The 18,518-nt window shown below is 38.3% G+C and overlaps 1 protein-coding gene across 7 annotated transcripts in view; it reads left to right on the top strand.

The window, feature by feature from the left end:
- Nucleotides 1–14,067, top strand: part of UNC5D (unc-5 netrin receptor D) — a 550,673-nt gene extending 536,606 nt beyond the window's left edge. For all 7 annotated transcript variants that reach the window (XM_055349504.2, XM_055349502.2, XM_019032845.4 and 4 more), the window contains one exon: nucleotides 7,882–14,067. In XM_055349504.2, the coding sequence (XP_055205479.1) occupies nucleotides 7,882–8,086 (205 nt within the window). In that variant the 3' untranslated portion in view covers nucleotides 8,087–14,067. The remainder of the gene's footprint in view (nucleotides 1–7,881) is intronic.
- The last annotated feature ends 4,451 nt before the right edge of the window (nucleotides 14,068–18,518 follow it).

The following is an 18,518-nucleotide window of genomic DNA, read 5'->3' as shown; positions in this document are numbered from 1 at the left end:
TTTCCAATTTATTATAGGCAGCTTAACTTTGTTTTTACTTTTTGTACCGACAAACTACTCAAATTTTTTTTTTTTTTTTTTTTTTTTGAGACAGAGTCTCACCCTGTCACCCAGGCTGGAGTGCAATGGCACCATCTAGGCTCACTGCAACCTCCACCTCCCGGGTTCAAGCAATTCTCCTACCTCAGCCTCCCAAGTAGCTGGGATTACAGGCACCTGCCACCACAGCTGACTAATTCTTTGTATTTTTAGTAGAGACGGGGTTTCACCATGTTGGCCAGGCTAGTCTTGAACTCCTGACCTCATGATCCGCCCTCCTCAGCCTCCCAAAGTGCTGGGATTACAAGCTTGAGCCACCGCGCCTGGCCCAGAAGATCTTTTAAAAATACTCTTTTTAGTAGCTAAATTAAAAACAGTGGCCAGGCATGGTAGCTCACATCTATAGTCCTGGCACTTTAAGAGGCCAAGATGGGACAATCACTTGATCTCAGGGAACTCAAGATGAGCCCTGGCAACATAGTGAGACCCCATATCTACCAAAAATAATTTTTTTAAAAAATTAGCCTGGCATGGTGATGCTCACCTGTGGTCCTAGCTACTTGAGCGGCTGAGATGGGAGGATCACTTGAGCCTGAGAGGTCAAAGCTGCAGTGAGCTATGATCGCACCACTGCACTCCAGCCTGGGTGACAGAGTGAGACCCTATCTTGGAGAAAAAAAAAAAAAAAAGAGTCATATGTAAGTAATGTAAGTAGCAACAATTTTTAAACAGTTAAACTTTCTGCCCTCACGTCACAGGTACAAGTGTTCCCTTCTATTTGAAAGTGTTGGGCAAAAGCCCAAATTCTGAAGGAAATTATTGCACGTACCTGGGTTGAAGTGGCTTCTTTGCTAAGAATATGGGGCCGAAACTCAAATGCAATCCCCTAGTATATTTTTATATGAAATTCATTCTCACAAGCAGTCACGGGAAGAGCTTACAGCTTGCAAATAGGTAGACTGTCCTCCTGGTACCATGGTTCTGAGTAACCGAAATAAAAGCTTTGTTATGTGGAATTTTGAATGAAAGTGAGGCCCTTACAGACTCAGAACGCTGAGCTGGGCCGACTCCAGCTGGAAGTGCAAGGTGCCCTTGGTAGCTCTTCAGTGTACTTCCCCAGGGCTAAGACAGAGCCTGAGCCCTGTGCCTTCCTTTCCATTCCTGTTATCTAATCTCTTTGTTAACTGATGGAGGATTTAGATGTGCTAGTCCCTAAAATATTTGCATTTGAATACTCAGGGATTTGGGAAGATCTGAAAGCTTTCACAGTCCTAAAGAAAGGGTGGTATCTCTAGCCACTTTTCCTTTTCATAAAATTAGCCCTGTGTTGCAATAATTTATAAAGACCTATAAGGCAGAATTCTATCATGGTTCCTCAATTCTCTACCCCAACTTTATACCTCCAAAAAAGAAAACAGAAGGCTCAATAACTATTTCCAAAAATCCTCAAATCTAAAGTTTTATTATTTTAACAAGGTTATTAGTTTAAAGATGTATTCTGAAAATTAAGATTCTATATAAAAATTTGGTTTTTAACTCATATACACCATTGTAAGTTGGCCTATGTCTAGCATAGGCCAACTGGAATTGGTAAGGTCAAGATTCAGAAGTTTCCAGTTCTGCCCTGGCTTCTACATAATGCATGGGCTTTTAATTGAAGCCAAGGGATGGTGATAGAGAAGTCTCTGAAAGATAAAATTAATCATGGTAATAAAACAAATCCCCTGGAACTCAGGTGTATAGAAAGCATTTAAGCTCAAGAAAACAAAATTAAATTTAATAAACCATTAGTACCCAATGAACTTACATAGATGGATGTATTCGGCTGTCTTCGCCTAAGCTTTAATCTGCTTGTCCCTGTATTTTACAGTTTATCTGTGCTCACTCAGAGTTCCAAAGGAAAAGATAAAGTTATTGAGTCTATAGGGCTGGGGAAATGAATTGAAGACAAAATGATGCTAAAGTAAATCCCTAAAATTTAGAGATTAGATTGTTTAGGCCAGGCACAACAGCTGAGACTTGTAATCTCAGCACTTTGTGAGGCAAAGGCGGCTGATTACTGGAGGCCAGGAGTTCGAGACCAGCCTGTGCAACATGGCAAAATCCTGTATCTACTAAAAGTACAAAAATTAGCTGGGCATGGTGGCACACACCTGTAATCCCTGCTACTCGGGAGGCTGAAGCATAACAATTGCTGAAACCTGGGAGGTGGAGGTTGCAGTCAGCCGAGATCATACTACTGCACTCCAGCCTGGGAGACAGAATGAGACTCTGTCTCAAAAATAAAATAATTAATAAAAAATAGAGAGTAGCTCGTTTACATCTGCATATTATATAACATCTTAATGACACTGCAAAAAATAAATCTTAGTTTTCAGAATTACCTCCATTGATCAGAATTTGAAAAGGCTATAACAAAAGGTTCCCTGGAGTCAATGCATAAAAAAGTTAACAATCTGAAGCATCTAAGATGAGGGTAGTAAGCATTCACTTCCTTAAAAATTTGTCAAAGAAAAAAATAAAGTTTCATTTTCAGGCATCTGTCTGAATATTCAGGATTACTATTTTTGCTAATGTTCTGGTTCCATTAAAAAAAAATCAAACACACTCAGGAAATTGCTTAAAATCAACTATTGCTGTGAATTCTGTTTTGTAGTACTGTATTAACAATGTTCCCTGAATGGTGTGTGCATTTACCTGCCGGTGCCCAAATGCACCAGCATTATGATGAAGAGAAATGGGTCACATAGATTAGGATCCAAATAATTTCACAAGGAGATGAGATGGATACATGGCAAACCAATTTCATAAAATCATAATGCATTTGCACACATGTAAGCAGCAAAATAATTCAACTATCTTTGAGAAGTAACCTATTGCATTGAGATTTTAGGTATATATATATATTGAGATGAAGTCTTGCTCTGTCGCCCAGGTTGGAGTGCAGTGGCGCGATCTTGGCTCACAGCAATCCCTGCCTCCTGTGTTCAAGCGATTCTTGTGCTTCAGCCTCCCAAGTAGCTGGGACTACAGGCACATGCCACCATGCCTAGCTAATTTTTATATTTTTAGAAGAGATGGGGGTTTCACCATGTTGGCCAGGCTGGTCTCAGACTCCTGACCTCAGGTGATCTGCCCACCTCGGCCTCCCAAAGTGCTGGGATTACAGGCGTAAGCCACCACGCCAAGCCTATATATTATTCTATTGTAAACAGATAAATGTAGTTTAATAGTGTGAGAAACACACTCACCCGTCCAAACCCAAAGAATAGACTCAGAGGCACAAAGAACAGAGAAAGTAAGACTTTTAATAGCAGTCTTGCAAGATCGGGTGTCTGGTAGGCAGGCATACCCAGGGCAGCTACAGCAGGTAATTTATGTCCTAGTACACAAGTCCCTCCTCCAGTTCCTCATTGGCCAAGTACTATGGGAACAATCTTCCTGGACGTCACCTAAGTTTTATTATCCCCCTTATAAGGTTATACCCTCTCATCTTCCCTGCTTAAGTTTTGATTTCCCAATAATGAAACTTTCTTCCCTGTTACTGGCTGACCCCTCCTCTACATTCTGTTCACTTACTGCGACCTTCTAGGTGCATGAGCTGTGTAGTTTGTTACATTCGTAGTACTTAGATTTATAATGCCTTGAAAATGGCATTTAAAATGCCATTTAAATGTTTTCTCACAATAGGATGTCTGTTAACTGCAAAGCTGATTCTACTATTTTTAATAAGGCCAATACATTCTTCTATGTATATATTAAAATTAAGTGGAATTTGAGATTTATGTTGTGCTGAATGTGCTTGTGCAAATTCAAAGAATAAATTTAAAATTTGCTTTGGGGAGCACATTTCACTTGCTACAATATGCTCAGAGACCGGTGCCAAGAGAGTTAGATTTCTGCCTCTTTTGATCATTTAGCTTCGTTTAGCCGTGGGTGCCTATTCCACAAATCAGGACATTTGCAGAACTTTTCAGAACCATGTGACTGGCAGGAGTCATTCTCCAGCCCTTCTCTTTCTTGAGGCAGGTGTACTCACGAATATTTTTAATACTGTGTTGAGACAATGATTCATTAGAAGCCTCAAAACCTAGTTTTTATGCCTCTCTAAAGGTTCTGTTATTGCATTTTTATGCCCTGGTGTTCCTGTCATGTCTTGAAATGTCAAAGATCCCCAAACATTTACCTAGGATAAAGTTCTCAGAGTGCCTGAGGCAGGACATAGAGCTAGAGATTCAGCAACTTTGGCCATCTAGTTGCTTATTTCAAATGCAGGAAGTTCAGCCTGATTTTCTTTCAAATCACTACTAGCTATGGAAACCTACTTTAGGTTATAAGACAGCAGAGGAGCGAGGTCAGCATGGTGGCCTGCAGGCCACATCTGGCCCACCACCTGCTTGTATACAGCCCATGAGCTAAGGATGGTTTTCGCATTTTTAAATGGTCTGAAAAAAAATCAAAAGAGTAATACTGTGCCACACATGAAATCTGTGTGACAATCAAATATCAGTGTGCCACATAAAGTTTTATTGGGACACAGCCACGCTCATTCACTTAACATATTGTTTCTGTCTGTTTTTGCAATACCAAGGCAGAGTAGAGTAGCAGCAACACTGACCATATGTGGCCCCCAAAACCAAAAACATTGACTATCTGGTCATTTACAGAGAAAGTTTGTCAACCCCTGGTATAGAATAGAGTGTTAACTTTTAAGGTAGTAGGCTCACAAAGATTCTAGTCATTCCCATAGGGCAAAAGTTCATCGTTGTTCAATAGCAAATACAAAATGTAACTATAAATCCTTAATAAGGAGAAAGTACTGCTGCTTTTTTGTTGTAGCTGTTGTTTTTGAAACAACAATAGAGATCATAAAGAATCATTTACCCATGCTAGAAACAAAAGAATGTCCATGGTCATCATTCTCATGATGGACATAAAAGAAGATTGTCACACAGGTGACCCAGAGTCCACTCAGGCCTCGTGTCTCCATTTGCCTCTCTCCCAGCTGTTCCTTCAGTTTGCCTTCTACCTGGGTTTTCGTGACAGTGTTTATAGGAAGATATTGCAACTTTCCCTACAAACATCTCTACATGACAAGGAACAAGTGCCAATATTCAAAACAAAGTTGTTCGTTTTTTTTGTTTGTTTGTCTTTTTTTGAGACAGGGTCTCACTCTGCTGCCCAGCCTGGAATGCAGTGGTACAATCATAGCTCACTGCAGCTTTGAACTCCTGGGCTTACGTGATCCTCCTACTGGAACCTCCTGAGTAGCTGGGACTACAGGTGTGCACCACTGCACCCTGGCTAATTTATTTTATTTTTATGGAGACAGAAGTCTTGCTATGTTTTCCAGGCTGGTCTTGAACTCCTGGCCTCAAGTGATCCTCCCGCCTGGGCCACCACACTCAGCCAAAACAAATTTCTTAAATAAGAGGAACTAAGATCCCTTCAACTACTTAAGCAAGATTTGCTCTGCCATTTCTATTAGTACAGAAATGAATAACCATTAAAGAAAAAAGAAAAGGAGGAAGGAAAGAAAAGACAAAAAGAAAAAGTAGAAAGAATGTTTTTAAGCCGGCCTTTTCTATTTCACAATTAAAGATATCTATTAGTGGAACATACTTGTAGTGCTATTTGGCAACTAACTGACTGTAAACAGGATCTTAAGACCTTTGAATAAAACAGCACTTTATTCACTCAGAATTGCTGTGTGTGTGTGTGTGTGTGTGCATCTGTGGCTCTTATAAATGGCAACGCGTCCTTAAAAGCTTGTCTGTAGTCTGAATGCTCCACTCTACATCAGTCCTCTTTGTGACCATAAGCTGAGTGTGGTAAGGGAAAGTAATACCATCCTCAGAATAGGAAATACTTGGCTGGCTCTGGAAAATCTTTTCAACTCATCAGAATTTTACCAGAGATGACATTTCTATCCTGACTGTAAAGTCCCTATGAAGAACAGTGACCTTTAATCTTTTGTGTTGTCTTTGTCTTCGTCATAGAAAAGTTACTGTCCTAAAGCTTACCACGCTTTTACTGAAGACACCATGCCATCTTAAAAAGCACTGTATGATTCAATTACCTGGCTGAAGAATGTTGAATAAACACCTATCGTAGTATTATCATAAATGCCGTAGCAGATTCAGAAAATCAGTAGATATGATCCTTACCCTTCAGGTGTTTGTGGTCAAATTGGGAAGGCAGAAAACACACACACACACACACACACACACACACACACATGAAATAGATAAGCATTTTATTCACATGAAAGTTAAGTACAAGCATAAAAAGAGTTCAGAGAAGACATAAATCGTTCTGGGAAAAGAGGAGATGAGAATTGAACCACTGGACACAGCCAAACACCATTGGGATTTCGAACCATTGAGACACACACAAAAAACTGAACCAATTTTCCCGAGACAAATCTACCCTTGTTCATTCTTCCTCTTCCTTGCCCCTTGTAGTAGAGTGGTATCAATGAGCATAATTAAACTTGTCCATTTGTGGGTGCCTATGATCTTGACAAACAGGAGAAAGGGAGGAAGTGGGCCTTTCTAGTGAACTGAATGGATTAAATTAAAGCAAGAAGCAAAGTGTTACCTAAGTCAGGGTCAGTGGCTCAAAGAGCAAAATAAGACTGAGTGGGAGAAAAGACTATATATATATGAGATAGGGATATCCATATCTATCTAGCTATGGATATTTATATCAATATCCATAGCTAGATCAAGGCCAGACCAAGGAAGTCATTGAAGACAACTAGAGTAGATATTTCATGACTGAGGAACTAGAATGCAGAGTATATTCGAGTTTTGAAAAACTAAAGATTTTGCTGTGATTTAGACCATAAAGTGACAGAGTATAAATGAGGTATAGGTAGTAAACATGGAGAGCAATGGAGAAGCTGATGAGTACGTTAAAAAGAAAAAAAAATATAAAAGGAAGAATCAAAAACAAATGGTCTAGCGTGAGAGATTAGAAAGATGGTTATAAATACTAGGATACTTGTTCTAGTTAGAAGAGGGACCAGTTTGGAGGCACGGAGACACCAGTTTCTGATGCAATGCGTTTGTGGAGCTAGAGGCATCTGTAATTGGAACAATCCCAAGGCCATTTAGAGATCTGTAATTAGCTCACATTAACTTAAAGATTGGAGGTACAGATTTACTATCTATGTTGTTTGATAACTACTCCATTTAGTATATAAGCCCACTGAGGAAGGAAAGAACAACAAGAAATCAAAGGTAAAACCTTGAAAGCTCTTATGTTTGCCAAAGTAGAGAGGGGTCAAATATTTTGAAAAAATAGGAATGAGTGAAAGTATGACATAAACTAATGAAATAGAGCATGTCAAGGGGATGGTCAAGAAGAAAACACACACACACACACACACACACCCACAGACACACACACAAAGAGTTCAAGGAAAGTGAGGACCCAAAAGACTTGGGGCCAAACATGGTGTCTCATACTTGTAATCCCAACATTTTGGGAGGCTGAGGCAAGAGGATCACTTAAGCCCAGGAGGTCAAGGCTGCAGTGAGCTATGACTGTGCCATTGCACTCCAGCCTGGGTGACAGAGCAAGACCCTGTCTCTAAAACAAACAAGAAAGACAAAACAAGACTTGGGAGATAAGGTTATTGGTAACATTCCACAGCACAGTTTCAATTGAGTGCTGGGATCCAAATTTAACTGCCCCAGACCCGCCTTACTATAGCTTTTTATCCCTACTATAATAACATCTATTAAAATTCATTTTTAATTCTCTTACAGTGATCAGTGTTTATTCCTTTATTTTCATGTTTCGTTTTGTTCTTTTTGTTTAACTCTCTCCATCTAGGAATTTATCTTATTTCGCTACACAAAGTAGCCCATCTGCTGTCATTTTGAACCTGTGGGAAGCTCGTCATCAGCATGATGGTGATCTTGACTCCCTGGCCTGTGCCCTTGAAGAGATTGGGAGGACACACACGAAACTCTCAAACATTTCAGAATCCCAGCTTGATGAAGCCGACTTCAACTACAGCAGGCAAAATGGACTCTAGTCCACTTCCTCCCATGAGACAGAGTGATGGCCAGCTTGGGGACATTTGCTTTAAATGGGAAAGAGGCCGCTTTCTGCCCAGTGGCATTGGGGGAATTCAGCCTTCATTTATAATCAGTGAGATTCCCCTGTTGAAGAAACTAAATTTTATATAGGTAAAACATGTTAATAGGGAAGAGTACAAGCTCTCTTACATATAAGAGGGCTCTACTATCTCCTTGGAATTCACATTTGGGTTAACTCCTCAGATTTGGAGTGGCAAGGATAAAAGTGAGGGCAGAAGTAGCTGTGGGAAAAGATGAGCTATGATAATGCTGGGAAGCAGAGATTGATTAAGTGCATGCTTTGAAATAGGTTTTTAATGATGTGCCCCAAAGGGCCAGCTGATTCTGGTACTAGATTGTCAGAGTTTTCTACCAACTGGCATCTGTGATGTCAGAAATCATTGTAAAACTGGCTTTTAGACATGAAACAGGGTTGCCAACCCATTTGTATGACTTCAACAACGTCAAGGAGGGCATTTAGAATTTAGAATCTGAGCACATCACACCAGCACCAGCTCCCTGTCTCTTCTAGCCACTTAATGGAGACACAATGGAGAGGTAAGACAGACCACAAACTAGTTCTTATAGTGTACTCCACCTTTTACTTTTTTCCTGAGACAAATCTACCCTTATTCTTTCCTCCTCTTCCTTACCCCTTGCAGTAGAGAGGTATCAAGGAGCATAATTAAACTTGTCAATACGGAAAGTTGTTTTTTCTAACACAACAAAGTGGGACCATCTCTATTCCCATCTAAGCCACTCAAATTGCTGAGTGCTATTAGAACACAGCTTATTACATGGATATGGGGACAGGAGAGATTAAAGCAGGTTCAAAAACACATGAACTGCAGATGTCATAGGCCTCAAATCAGCTGTAATTCTAGGAGACATGTGTTGATCTAGTTCTCTAACATTGTTGTTATAAGAAAATGAGTTTACTGCATTTTTCAATCCAGATTCTTGAAATTGTCTAACATGTGGGTACTATGTCATCACAAAATCTCTCAGTAAGGCTATATGTGATCCTCATTTTGCCTCTTGGGAAATTAGCAGATAGTCTTTGCTCTAAATGATATCTGAGTAAATAGACTTGAGGAAATCTCTACCACAGTGTCCCTGAAACCACATGCATCATTCAGGAAGCCTTCACGCTGTGACTGTTCAGCCTCCCTGAATATGCTTTCTCTATAGAACCATTAACATATGGCTATTGCTCTATGATTTTTTTTACATTAGAAGGCAGTGATATTGTGGAAGATTGAAATCCACAGATAATTCATGACCCTCATCTTATCACTTTACTCCATCTTTTTATCCTATTAAATCATTTCTGACAAGATGTCCTGGTAGACTAAAGGTGAACAGATTTGCTCTTGCTCATCTTCTGGTGGATATTTTAACTTGCTGTTCACAATCAGGACAACCAAAGTCAAGGACCCAGATGAACCACAAGGCAGCTAGTCAGCTACTTAGAGGTTGGTTACATTTGAATAAAAAGTAGTCAGGGAATGGGGGAGGTGGGGAGTTGGGGAGTACTTGGCAGTTGGGATATGATCCATTTTTTTAAACAACGTTTTTGTAGATCCATTGTAAAATAATAATAATAATAATGTTGTGAATCTCCATGCCAAGTGAGAAAGGCCTAAAGATGAGTTGAATTTGTGATACCATGGGTAAGGCATGGAAGAACTCTTGAATGTGTTGGCCATTTTCTCTAACTAACATGTGGTATGTATGGTCCCCTATATTAGATAGAAGGCTTTGCTACATGTAATTCAAAAGCATCTTGCTTTTCTCAGGAACCAAAGGCTTATGATGTAGGACAAAGAAATCATCTTAGAACTGTCAAGCATATTTTCACAATACCATGTCAAGATCAGGAAAACACCCTTTTGCTAGTGTGCTTAACTTATTTATTTCTTCTAGGAAACAATAGATAAACAGCATGAAAATGTAAATCATCTGGCATCACTGATAGAATTTCTGAAAGAGAAAGAGAAGTAGATGGTCAACCAGTCACAAGTTGGTTGGCATGGGGTGGTGTGCAGAGGAAATCTGCATTCACTATTGAGTAAAAACTTGTAGAAAGCACATTATAGAGCTTATGTTGGAATCCATCTTGGAGGATTTTTGTTTTAAACTGTCCTTAGCATTTTCCCTCTTCCCTTCTAATTGGCATTATAATTGTTTCATCTACTCTGTGAATCTACATAGGTCTTTTTTTTTTTTAGATGTTTGATACATTTTAAGTATTTTTAAATAGATGAAAATTCTAAATGATTTTCCCTCAAATCTATCTAGATTATTTTAAGATGAGACAAGATTATTGTCAATCCCTGAATGTCTGGAGTTACCTCCCATGGATTTTTTTTTCCTTTGGCCTGGGTTTTATAAACAACTTGAACATCATATCATATAGGATAACAAAGGAGGAAGTTAACTTAATTCACCTCAGACTTCAGGCTAAGATTCAATCAAATTCATCCTTCAGCCCATTTTGTTTCTTCTTTATGTTTCTCTTTTACTTATTTCTGCTAGGATCCTACATAGGATTTCTATAGAAATGTATGAAATTCTGTGGTCACTGCATGTCAGGATTGCACAGTATGTTACAATACAATTTCAAAGAGAACCCACATTTGTGAGATTTACAAACCAAGGTGTGGGGGAGGAGGTAGAATTGCAGATCAGATAAAAAGTGAGCTTACACTTGAACTTAGTTATTCACTGTGACCTAAATTTAGTCCTATTGTAATATGTGCCTGTCACAACACAAATACCCCTCTTGAAAGAGATTTACTCATCTATCCAAGCACTTAATTTGGAAATTTTATTGTCCTATTGCAAAATGAAACAAAATTAAAAGTGGCCTCGAGTACTTGGTAAGTTACTTAAAATTTTTACAAAAATATCCCACTCAATGCCAAATCTTTCAGTCCTCAAAGGCATTTAAGTCCAATAGTCATGCTTTAAATATGGCTTTAAATTATGCCACCAAAATGGTGCACTTCACAGATTCACCAGACTGTAGCATCATAAAGTTAATTTACAGTTTTTACAACATTGCTTCTACATTCTTACTGGTTTACATTAAAATCCTTTAAGCCAAAAGGAAGCTTGCTCTATGGATTTAAATGCAAACTTCATTTACCAGTGCAGGAAGTCTCATAAAACTCAGATGTACTCCCACAAAAATTTTATTGGCCTTTTTGTAAGAGATGAAAAAGAATTGACACAGTTCTCTTTAAAGAGAAGAACTTTTTTATTATTATTTTTATCTCCAACTGCAGGTGGTGTCTTTTGCCGAGGTCTCTATATTTTTCTTTCAGTTGTCTTTGGGAGGGGATGTTAAGTCAAATCACTAAAACAGGGTTCTCTTTGGATTAAAAGTTCTGGATTTATTGCAACTATTTTCCTTGAGAAACATCCTCAGCATCAGGATTGATAAACAAATGTAGATGATTAAAATAGGATAATTGGTTGTAGATAGTATCTTCTACGCCAAACTTCTGGCAAATTTACCTGTGAATTTCAAAATGTTATAAAATCTCTTGATATGCTTTTGTTTTTCCTTTTAGCCATTTTCTCTTCAATTTCTTAGTCCCTCTGCCCTCTGTAAATGTGTTGAGTGATATACCTATCAGATGTATTGAAGGCAAAGTTCTCGCAGAGGTCTCTGTTCCAGCTCTGTAAAGGTCACAGGAATCGTGAAGGAGCTGAGAAATCTTCCTCTCCGGCCCACTGTCTGTGGCCCATTGTCATTGTTTCCTCATGAAACATTGCAGAGTTTGAATCCTCAGTAACTCTCATTGACTGGATTAGAGGTGATGGCCACAGCAAATGGGAGAGCAAAATGTTGGCCTACAGAGAATGACACAATTTTATTTGCCTTTGGTGTTAGTTGCCATAGTGCTGTATTTGAAAATCGATGCTTTAGCCAAAAGCTGAATGACCACCGTTTCCGTAGTTTCCACTGTTTTGTCTGCATAGAATTTTCCTGAACTATAAGCAAAAATGTATTTTGTCCAATGTCACAAAAGTGAAAATGTTACTAATCTTAGACGTGTTGCATATTTTGTGTTTTTACGTTCCAAACTCTTTCAAAAGCTGCCGTTACAAAGCTGTTTGGCTGTATTGACAGCATGTGGTGTTTTTACAAAAGCAATTCTAGGAGAGCCAGTGTCTACCATGAACTCCTCACATCCCCACTCCAGGGTCATTCACGACATTGAAATGGCAAATTGTACACTGTAATTCTCTGAAAAGTAACAGGGGATGGAAATCAGACCTGGCCGTTAGTCACTAGTGTGTAGTACCGTGATCTGAAGTAGGAAATTTAACTCACATAGAATAATTGTGGTTTTTGAAGCAGCTACTTATTGCTTTTTCCTTTTGCTGTGAAGATCATGGATTGGGAATGTCCTCGTGAGGTGAACCTAAGGCAGTAACATTTAAACTTCATGTCCTAGCACCCGCCCTCCATCTGACCCAAAGATAAAAAAGGCATTAAGCTTCATGGTTACACCTAAGCTTAAAAATTCCCTTCCCCACTACTAATATTGAGTTCAGCAGGTCTCCATCTTATTTATTTTTCAAAAAAGTTATAGCTTTGAATTATAGACTATATTACTAAATTTGGTAAGGTAGTTCTTTGCATGAATGGGAATGTGTGTCAAAATACTTTCACAAAAGGCATGATTACAATGGAAATGCCCTTTTGCCTCCAGTTTTGCTAACCCTAAAAAGTATTTCACTAATTTCAAGCACTGTTTACACTCAAATCCCAAAATTGGCCAAATTATATAATTCTCTTAAATTTTCATATCTGTAGGTGGAGATTTAACTATGGTTCTGGTGAATCATAGAAGGGAGAGACAATATTTGAGGGGAGTTTGTCAGCAGAATATCATGCCTTATGACCCCATTACTGAAACACAGACATTACAATCAGAAATAGACCTAATAATTCCAATATCCCTCCATTAGCTAGTTCCAGTGATGCTGAGAGACAGAGCACCCTGTGCCAGGTATCAGAAATATAAGCCTCAGCAGAAGGTAACTGAAAACTTTCAATCAGAAACACTCTCCAAGGCTTATGGCTAGATTATGTAGGTCACTACCATTCAAAACTTTTCTATACAAAGGTGGAAAAGCACTCAGAATCTGGGAATTTTCTGGTTGGAAGAACAATGTTCTCCTTTTCCCAATTGGAATAAAGACTCAGAATTACCCATTCTTCATAATCATGTCTGATTGGTACATGCACTCCAGGAAGTCTCAACCTAGAAACATTTCCAACCTAAGCATTTAAAGGAAAACTGGCTCATTCTTCTGACCCAAACTCAAAAAATATGAGTACTTGCGTACCTCCATTTCTGCATGAAGATTTTAAAACAGATTTCATTTTTTTCTGTTTATTTTGGGAAGGTGCGTGGGGGTGTTCTTTCAAGTGATTCACATCTCAAACCCATACCACTCTCAACTTTTATTTGATGTGTTCAAAGCCAAAAAATAAAATAAAATAAAGCAGGGCTGAACACTTAATTTGACATGAAGCTGAAGGACTGAGCAAGCCAGAGGAGAGAGGTTGAATGAAGCATAGCCTTGGCTTCATACCACACTTTTTGTGCCTTGTATTATCAATGTAAATTCTGAATGTTGTACAGTAAACTTGGATGGACTTCTTAGAAAAGGCTGCACTGGCTTCTTTTTCAGCACATGTACATATCTATAAATATATATACATATATATTTGGTAATGCCAAACAGCTGTGTTATATTGTATTGAACAAAATGGACGGTTTGGATGTTTTATGTCGAGTTTGCAAAAAAAAAAAAAACTGGATGGTTACAGACTTTTCAAGATAAATGTACAGACGTAAATTACTGCATATCAATTATTTATGAATAAAGAGTCTTTTATTGACATTTTAGGATACTACATGAGTGGCACTTTGAAATCTCGATGAGGATGAGATTTGTATACCTCCTGCCATGTCCTAGCAGGAGATGGAATGCTCTCCGAAAGGACAATTTCCAAATACCTGTTAACATATGGAACCAAATTTCTTGCTCAAGCCTTGAGAGTGAGGCAGTGTTGTGAGGCTACTGGAAGCAAGAAGATTGTCTTCTAACATTCCCACCCCAGCCAGTAACCATACACACACACACACTTCCTTAGGATATAGTTTCATACAATCCAAGGTCATCATAGCCATACCATAACTGGAATACTGGAATACCAATCACCTTATTCCTCAAAATGCTTGGGCTATTTTTCCAGATTGTATAGAACATTTTCTGCCCTTCTGTGGGAAAATGTTAATAGTTACATTGTTGTACATTCCAAAGACATGTGGCTGATTAAACCTGCTTTAAGTGGTTTTAAAATGCTGAGAGCTCCCCCAAATTTACTCATAACTACTTAGAGAACAGGCCAGAGCCAGTTGAACTAGAATGTTCCACCCAAAGATGGCTTCTGGTCTATTTAAACTAGTTAGTTATAATTTTTAAAAAGGTCAAAAGTTGATTTAAACCGGTTTTTTAAAAAATACCATTTCCATATAAAAACATTTATTTTTTCAAATTAAGTTTTAAAAGCCATGAAGTAAAATGAAATATTCTCTACACTACGTTTTTGAAAACCTTTATGTATATGATGGCCAGGCGCCATGGCACATGCCTGTAATCCCAGCAGTTTGGGAGGCCGAGGCAGGCAGATTACTTGAGGTCAGGAGTTTAAGACCAGCCTGGCCAACATGGTGAAGCCTCGTCTCTACTAAAAAAAAAAAATACAAAAATTAGCTGGCCGTGGTGGCACATGCCTGTAATCCCAGCTACTTGGGAGGCTGAAGCAGGAGAATCACCTGACCCAGGAGGCAGAGGTTGCAGTGAGGCAAGATCACGCCACTGCACTGCAGCCTGGGTGACAGAGTGAGACTCCATCTCAGAAAAGAAAACATTTATGTATATGATAGATCTGAAGGAGGGGAGTCTATGCAGCACTTCCTAAGCCCTGTTGACCATGTAATTCTTTTTCTTATGGGACTATAGCGACACATAAGAATATCCACAAAGAGGCTGTGTGTGGTTCCAACAGTTCTTTCTGACCACTTTAAATTAGGCAGAGCTTTAATGCTAATTAAAATATACTTAATATACAGGCCTAATGAAAATTAGTTGAAATTAACTTAAACGAGGTAAATCAGTTATAGCTATGCAAAACCAGACCCAAAATCTCAGAATTATTTGAATAGTTAGAGCAAATAAATCCAATTTGAGTTCCTCAAAATAGATTTTAACTAGAAGAATCATGTGGCCAGCATAAAGATCTGGATGTAACTAGTTCATCTGGATGAAACTAGTTCATCTGGATGAAAATGTAACAGATTGGCTTGAACCTGTAATAAACTATTCACAAAAAATTGAATCTTCATTTAAAAGCTGCTTTGTTGAGTTAGGAACTAATTCTGAATGGATTAAGTTAGTTTGGATGAATTAATGCTTTTTTTATATAGTGAACATTTGTTAGAATTTGATTTTATTCTGACAGGGGTTAACTCATTCACTCAAAAAATAGTTATTTAGCATTTTCTCCATGACAGCAGAGTCTGGGTTCAAGTCCTGACTCAATCATTTTGCACTTGATGTCAGGCAAGATACTTAACATTTCTGCTTCATTTATAATATAGGGATAAGAAGAAAATTGTATATTCTCCCCAAAGTCTAAAGATTACATGAAACGGTTCATGTAAAGCCCTTAGCACACTCTATGGTCCTTAGTAAACAGTCAGTGAGGGCTTACTTTCATCTTATTTTAGAGAGGTGGTATGCATAGTAGTTAGCAGAATGAGTTTGGGAGCAGATAGGCTTGGATGGGAATCCTGAGTCTGTCCCACTTTGGATTTGTGACCTTGGCCAAGAGACTGTCTCTAAAAGATGACAATCATATCCAGTTCACTGGGCATAAAGTAAGTGTTCAAGAACTGTTTTAACCATAAACACATCTACAACTGTTTCTGGCTAGTTGGGCTTCTGAACAGAGACATCCTGGAGCGTTCGTTACATAGTGAGGTTACAGCAGGACCAATAATGTACTCAATGTTAGTATCTTTCTGATACCTAAAATTTATTTAAGAAAAAAAAAAAACATGTCTTACTGTCGCTGAATTAAGTGAAATGCAACTTATTTTCTAATATAAAGGTTAATGCTTCATAAAGTGAGTTAAAAATACTCTAGTAAGATCCCATATTTTCATACCACATAGGATGATTTTAGGAAAGAACTTAGAGTTGATGATGAGGCAAATGCATGTTTAAGGCATATCTAAGACAAATCACATTTTGTCTAAATGTTAGTGTTCCTGCATAAAGTAAGTGCTCCACCAATGAGACGATCCATTCTCTGGTTTTCAGATGACACCAGGGCCTTAAAACCATGAGTTTTTGCACAAATTAAATGTTAAAGAGTTATGCAAGCACTATCATCTGCTATGTGCTAGACCTCTCTGCTACAATCAGACATTCACAATTAAGACATTAACCCAGCCTTCAAGAAGCTCACTATCTCCAACTCAAGAGATTACTACACCATCCAACAAAAAGTGTTAGGAAAAAGGGAAGCACCACTGTTAAGATAAAACAAAGGAGGAACACTGAAACCAGATTGTGTTGTGTGAGGGAAAGTTCCATGGAGAAGCTGCCATTGAGCTAAGACCTAAAGGTGGTCTATTATTAAAGCGACTTCTAGAATAACAGAGTACTACAAACCCTAGAATTTATGGCTTCAAATAACACCCATATATTATTCACATAAATGTGTGGTTCAGCTGGGAGGTCCTTATGATCTAAACCTGGCACGGTTGACCTCAGCTGGATTCAGGCATGCAACTGCAATTAATTAAAAGATTGAGCTGGGCTAGCTCTTCCAGATTAGGCTCCTTCTACATTTGGGGCCTTGGTTAGGACAACAGGATGGACTACACTCTGCTCCTTGTGCCTCATGGTCCAATAGGCTAGGCTGGACGTGTTCTCATGGTAAAGGCAGAAAAAGAGATGTGTGGAGTCTCTTGTGAAGCCTACACTTGGAATATCATCATTTTTTTTTGCAATATTCTAATGGCTAACACAACCCACAAGACCTGCCTGTTCAAGGGATAAGGAAATAGAATCCACCTCTAGATGAGAATTGCTGGAAAATCACATTGTAAAGGGTGTGGATACATGAAGGGATAGAGAACTGGGACCATGGTTTCAATTTCTCCATCAGAGATAAGTAAGAATTTGTCAGACAAAAAATATCAGAGGAAGAACATTCAAACAGAAAGATTAGCATTGGCAATTAATAAAGATTTTATTTAAGAGAGGCAGCCAGACTATTTTCATGCCTCTAGTCCTTACAACCCTGAGTCTTCTACAGTAGCACTCCCCAAACTTCTCTTCTGTGTTGTTAGGTTCTGATCAGACATGATTAGCCATGTTTAGAAAAGGATGAGTTAATTTCATTTACAGAGGTTTCTTTATTGTGCGATCTCTCAAAGGCTTTAACACAATAATGGTAGTTATTTTCAGTGCAGTCAATATTCTAGACACTTTATATGAATTCACTCATTTTAATCCCCTAGCAATCACATGAAGGCAGTACAATTATTGCTCATATTTTGTAAAGGGAGAAACTGAGGAAAAGAGAAGTTAATGTGCATTTCTAATCACTCCACTGCAGCTACTGTTTGTAGCATTTTCCAAGTATTTATCATCACCTAACTCTTACTTAATGAGCTGTAGTAACATCTCAGAGTTCACATTTTGGTGTATATTTTCTCTAAAGATATATGAGATAAAGTGTGTGCTCCATGCTAAATTAATTTAGTCCAGATTTTCTTACATTTGTTATCTATCCACCCATTTCTCTGCAATTTACAAAATTTCATATTTTGAAACATATAAGCCCATAGCAACCTTTTTAACATTATAATTCTTGCCTGTGAATGCTTGATTTAACCATGTTTCTTTATAACTCATTAGAAATACATCCTTAAAACTGTAAGAATTAGTTATATTTTTGCTAAACCTTATAAAGACTACTTCTTTAAAAAGTTGGAGGCATGTTTATAAGCAATTAAGTAACTTGTATCAGGTCATTGCAATTTTGCTCTAAGCTCAGAGCAAAATTCAATGTGTCATTTCTTCAAAAGGAATGTTAGGTGTCCAGCCATCCAAAAGATGCTGTGCGGCTAAGTGGGAAAAGCCTGAAATAGGAAGAGAAGACATGTGTTCTAATCTCAGCTCTCATGCCTACCAGGGGAGTCACAGACAATTCATTTCATTTTTTGAATCTTGGTTTTCACCTCTGTAAAATCAGCATTATGAATATCCTGCCACACTTCCCAT

Source organism: Gorilla gorilla, chromosome 7, assembly GCF_029281585.2.
Source record: "Gorilla gorilla gorilla isolate KB3781 chromosome 7, NHGRI_mGorGor1-v2.1_pri, whole genome shotgun sequence".
NCBI lineage: Eukaryota > Metazoa > Chordata > Mammalia > Primates > Hominidae > Gorilla > Gorilla gorilla.
The sequence above is the reverse complement of the archived record's forward strand: the minus strand, read 5'-3'. Positions and strand labels throughout refer to the sequence as shown.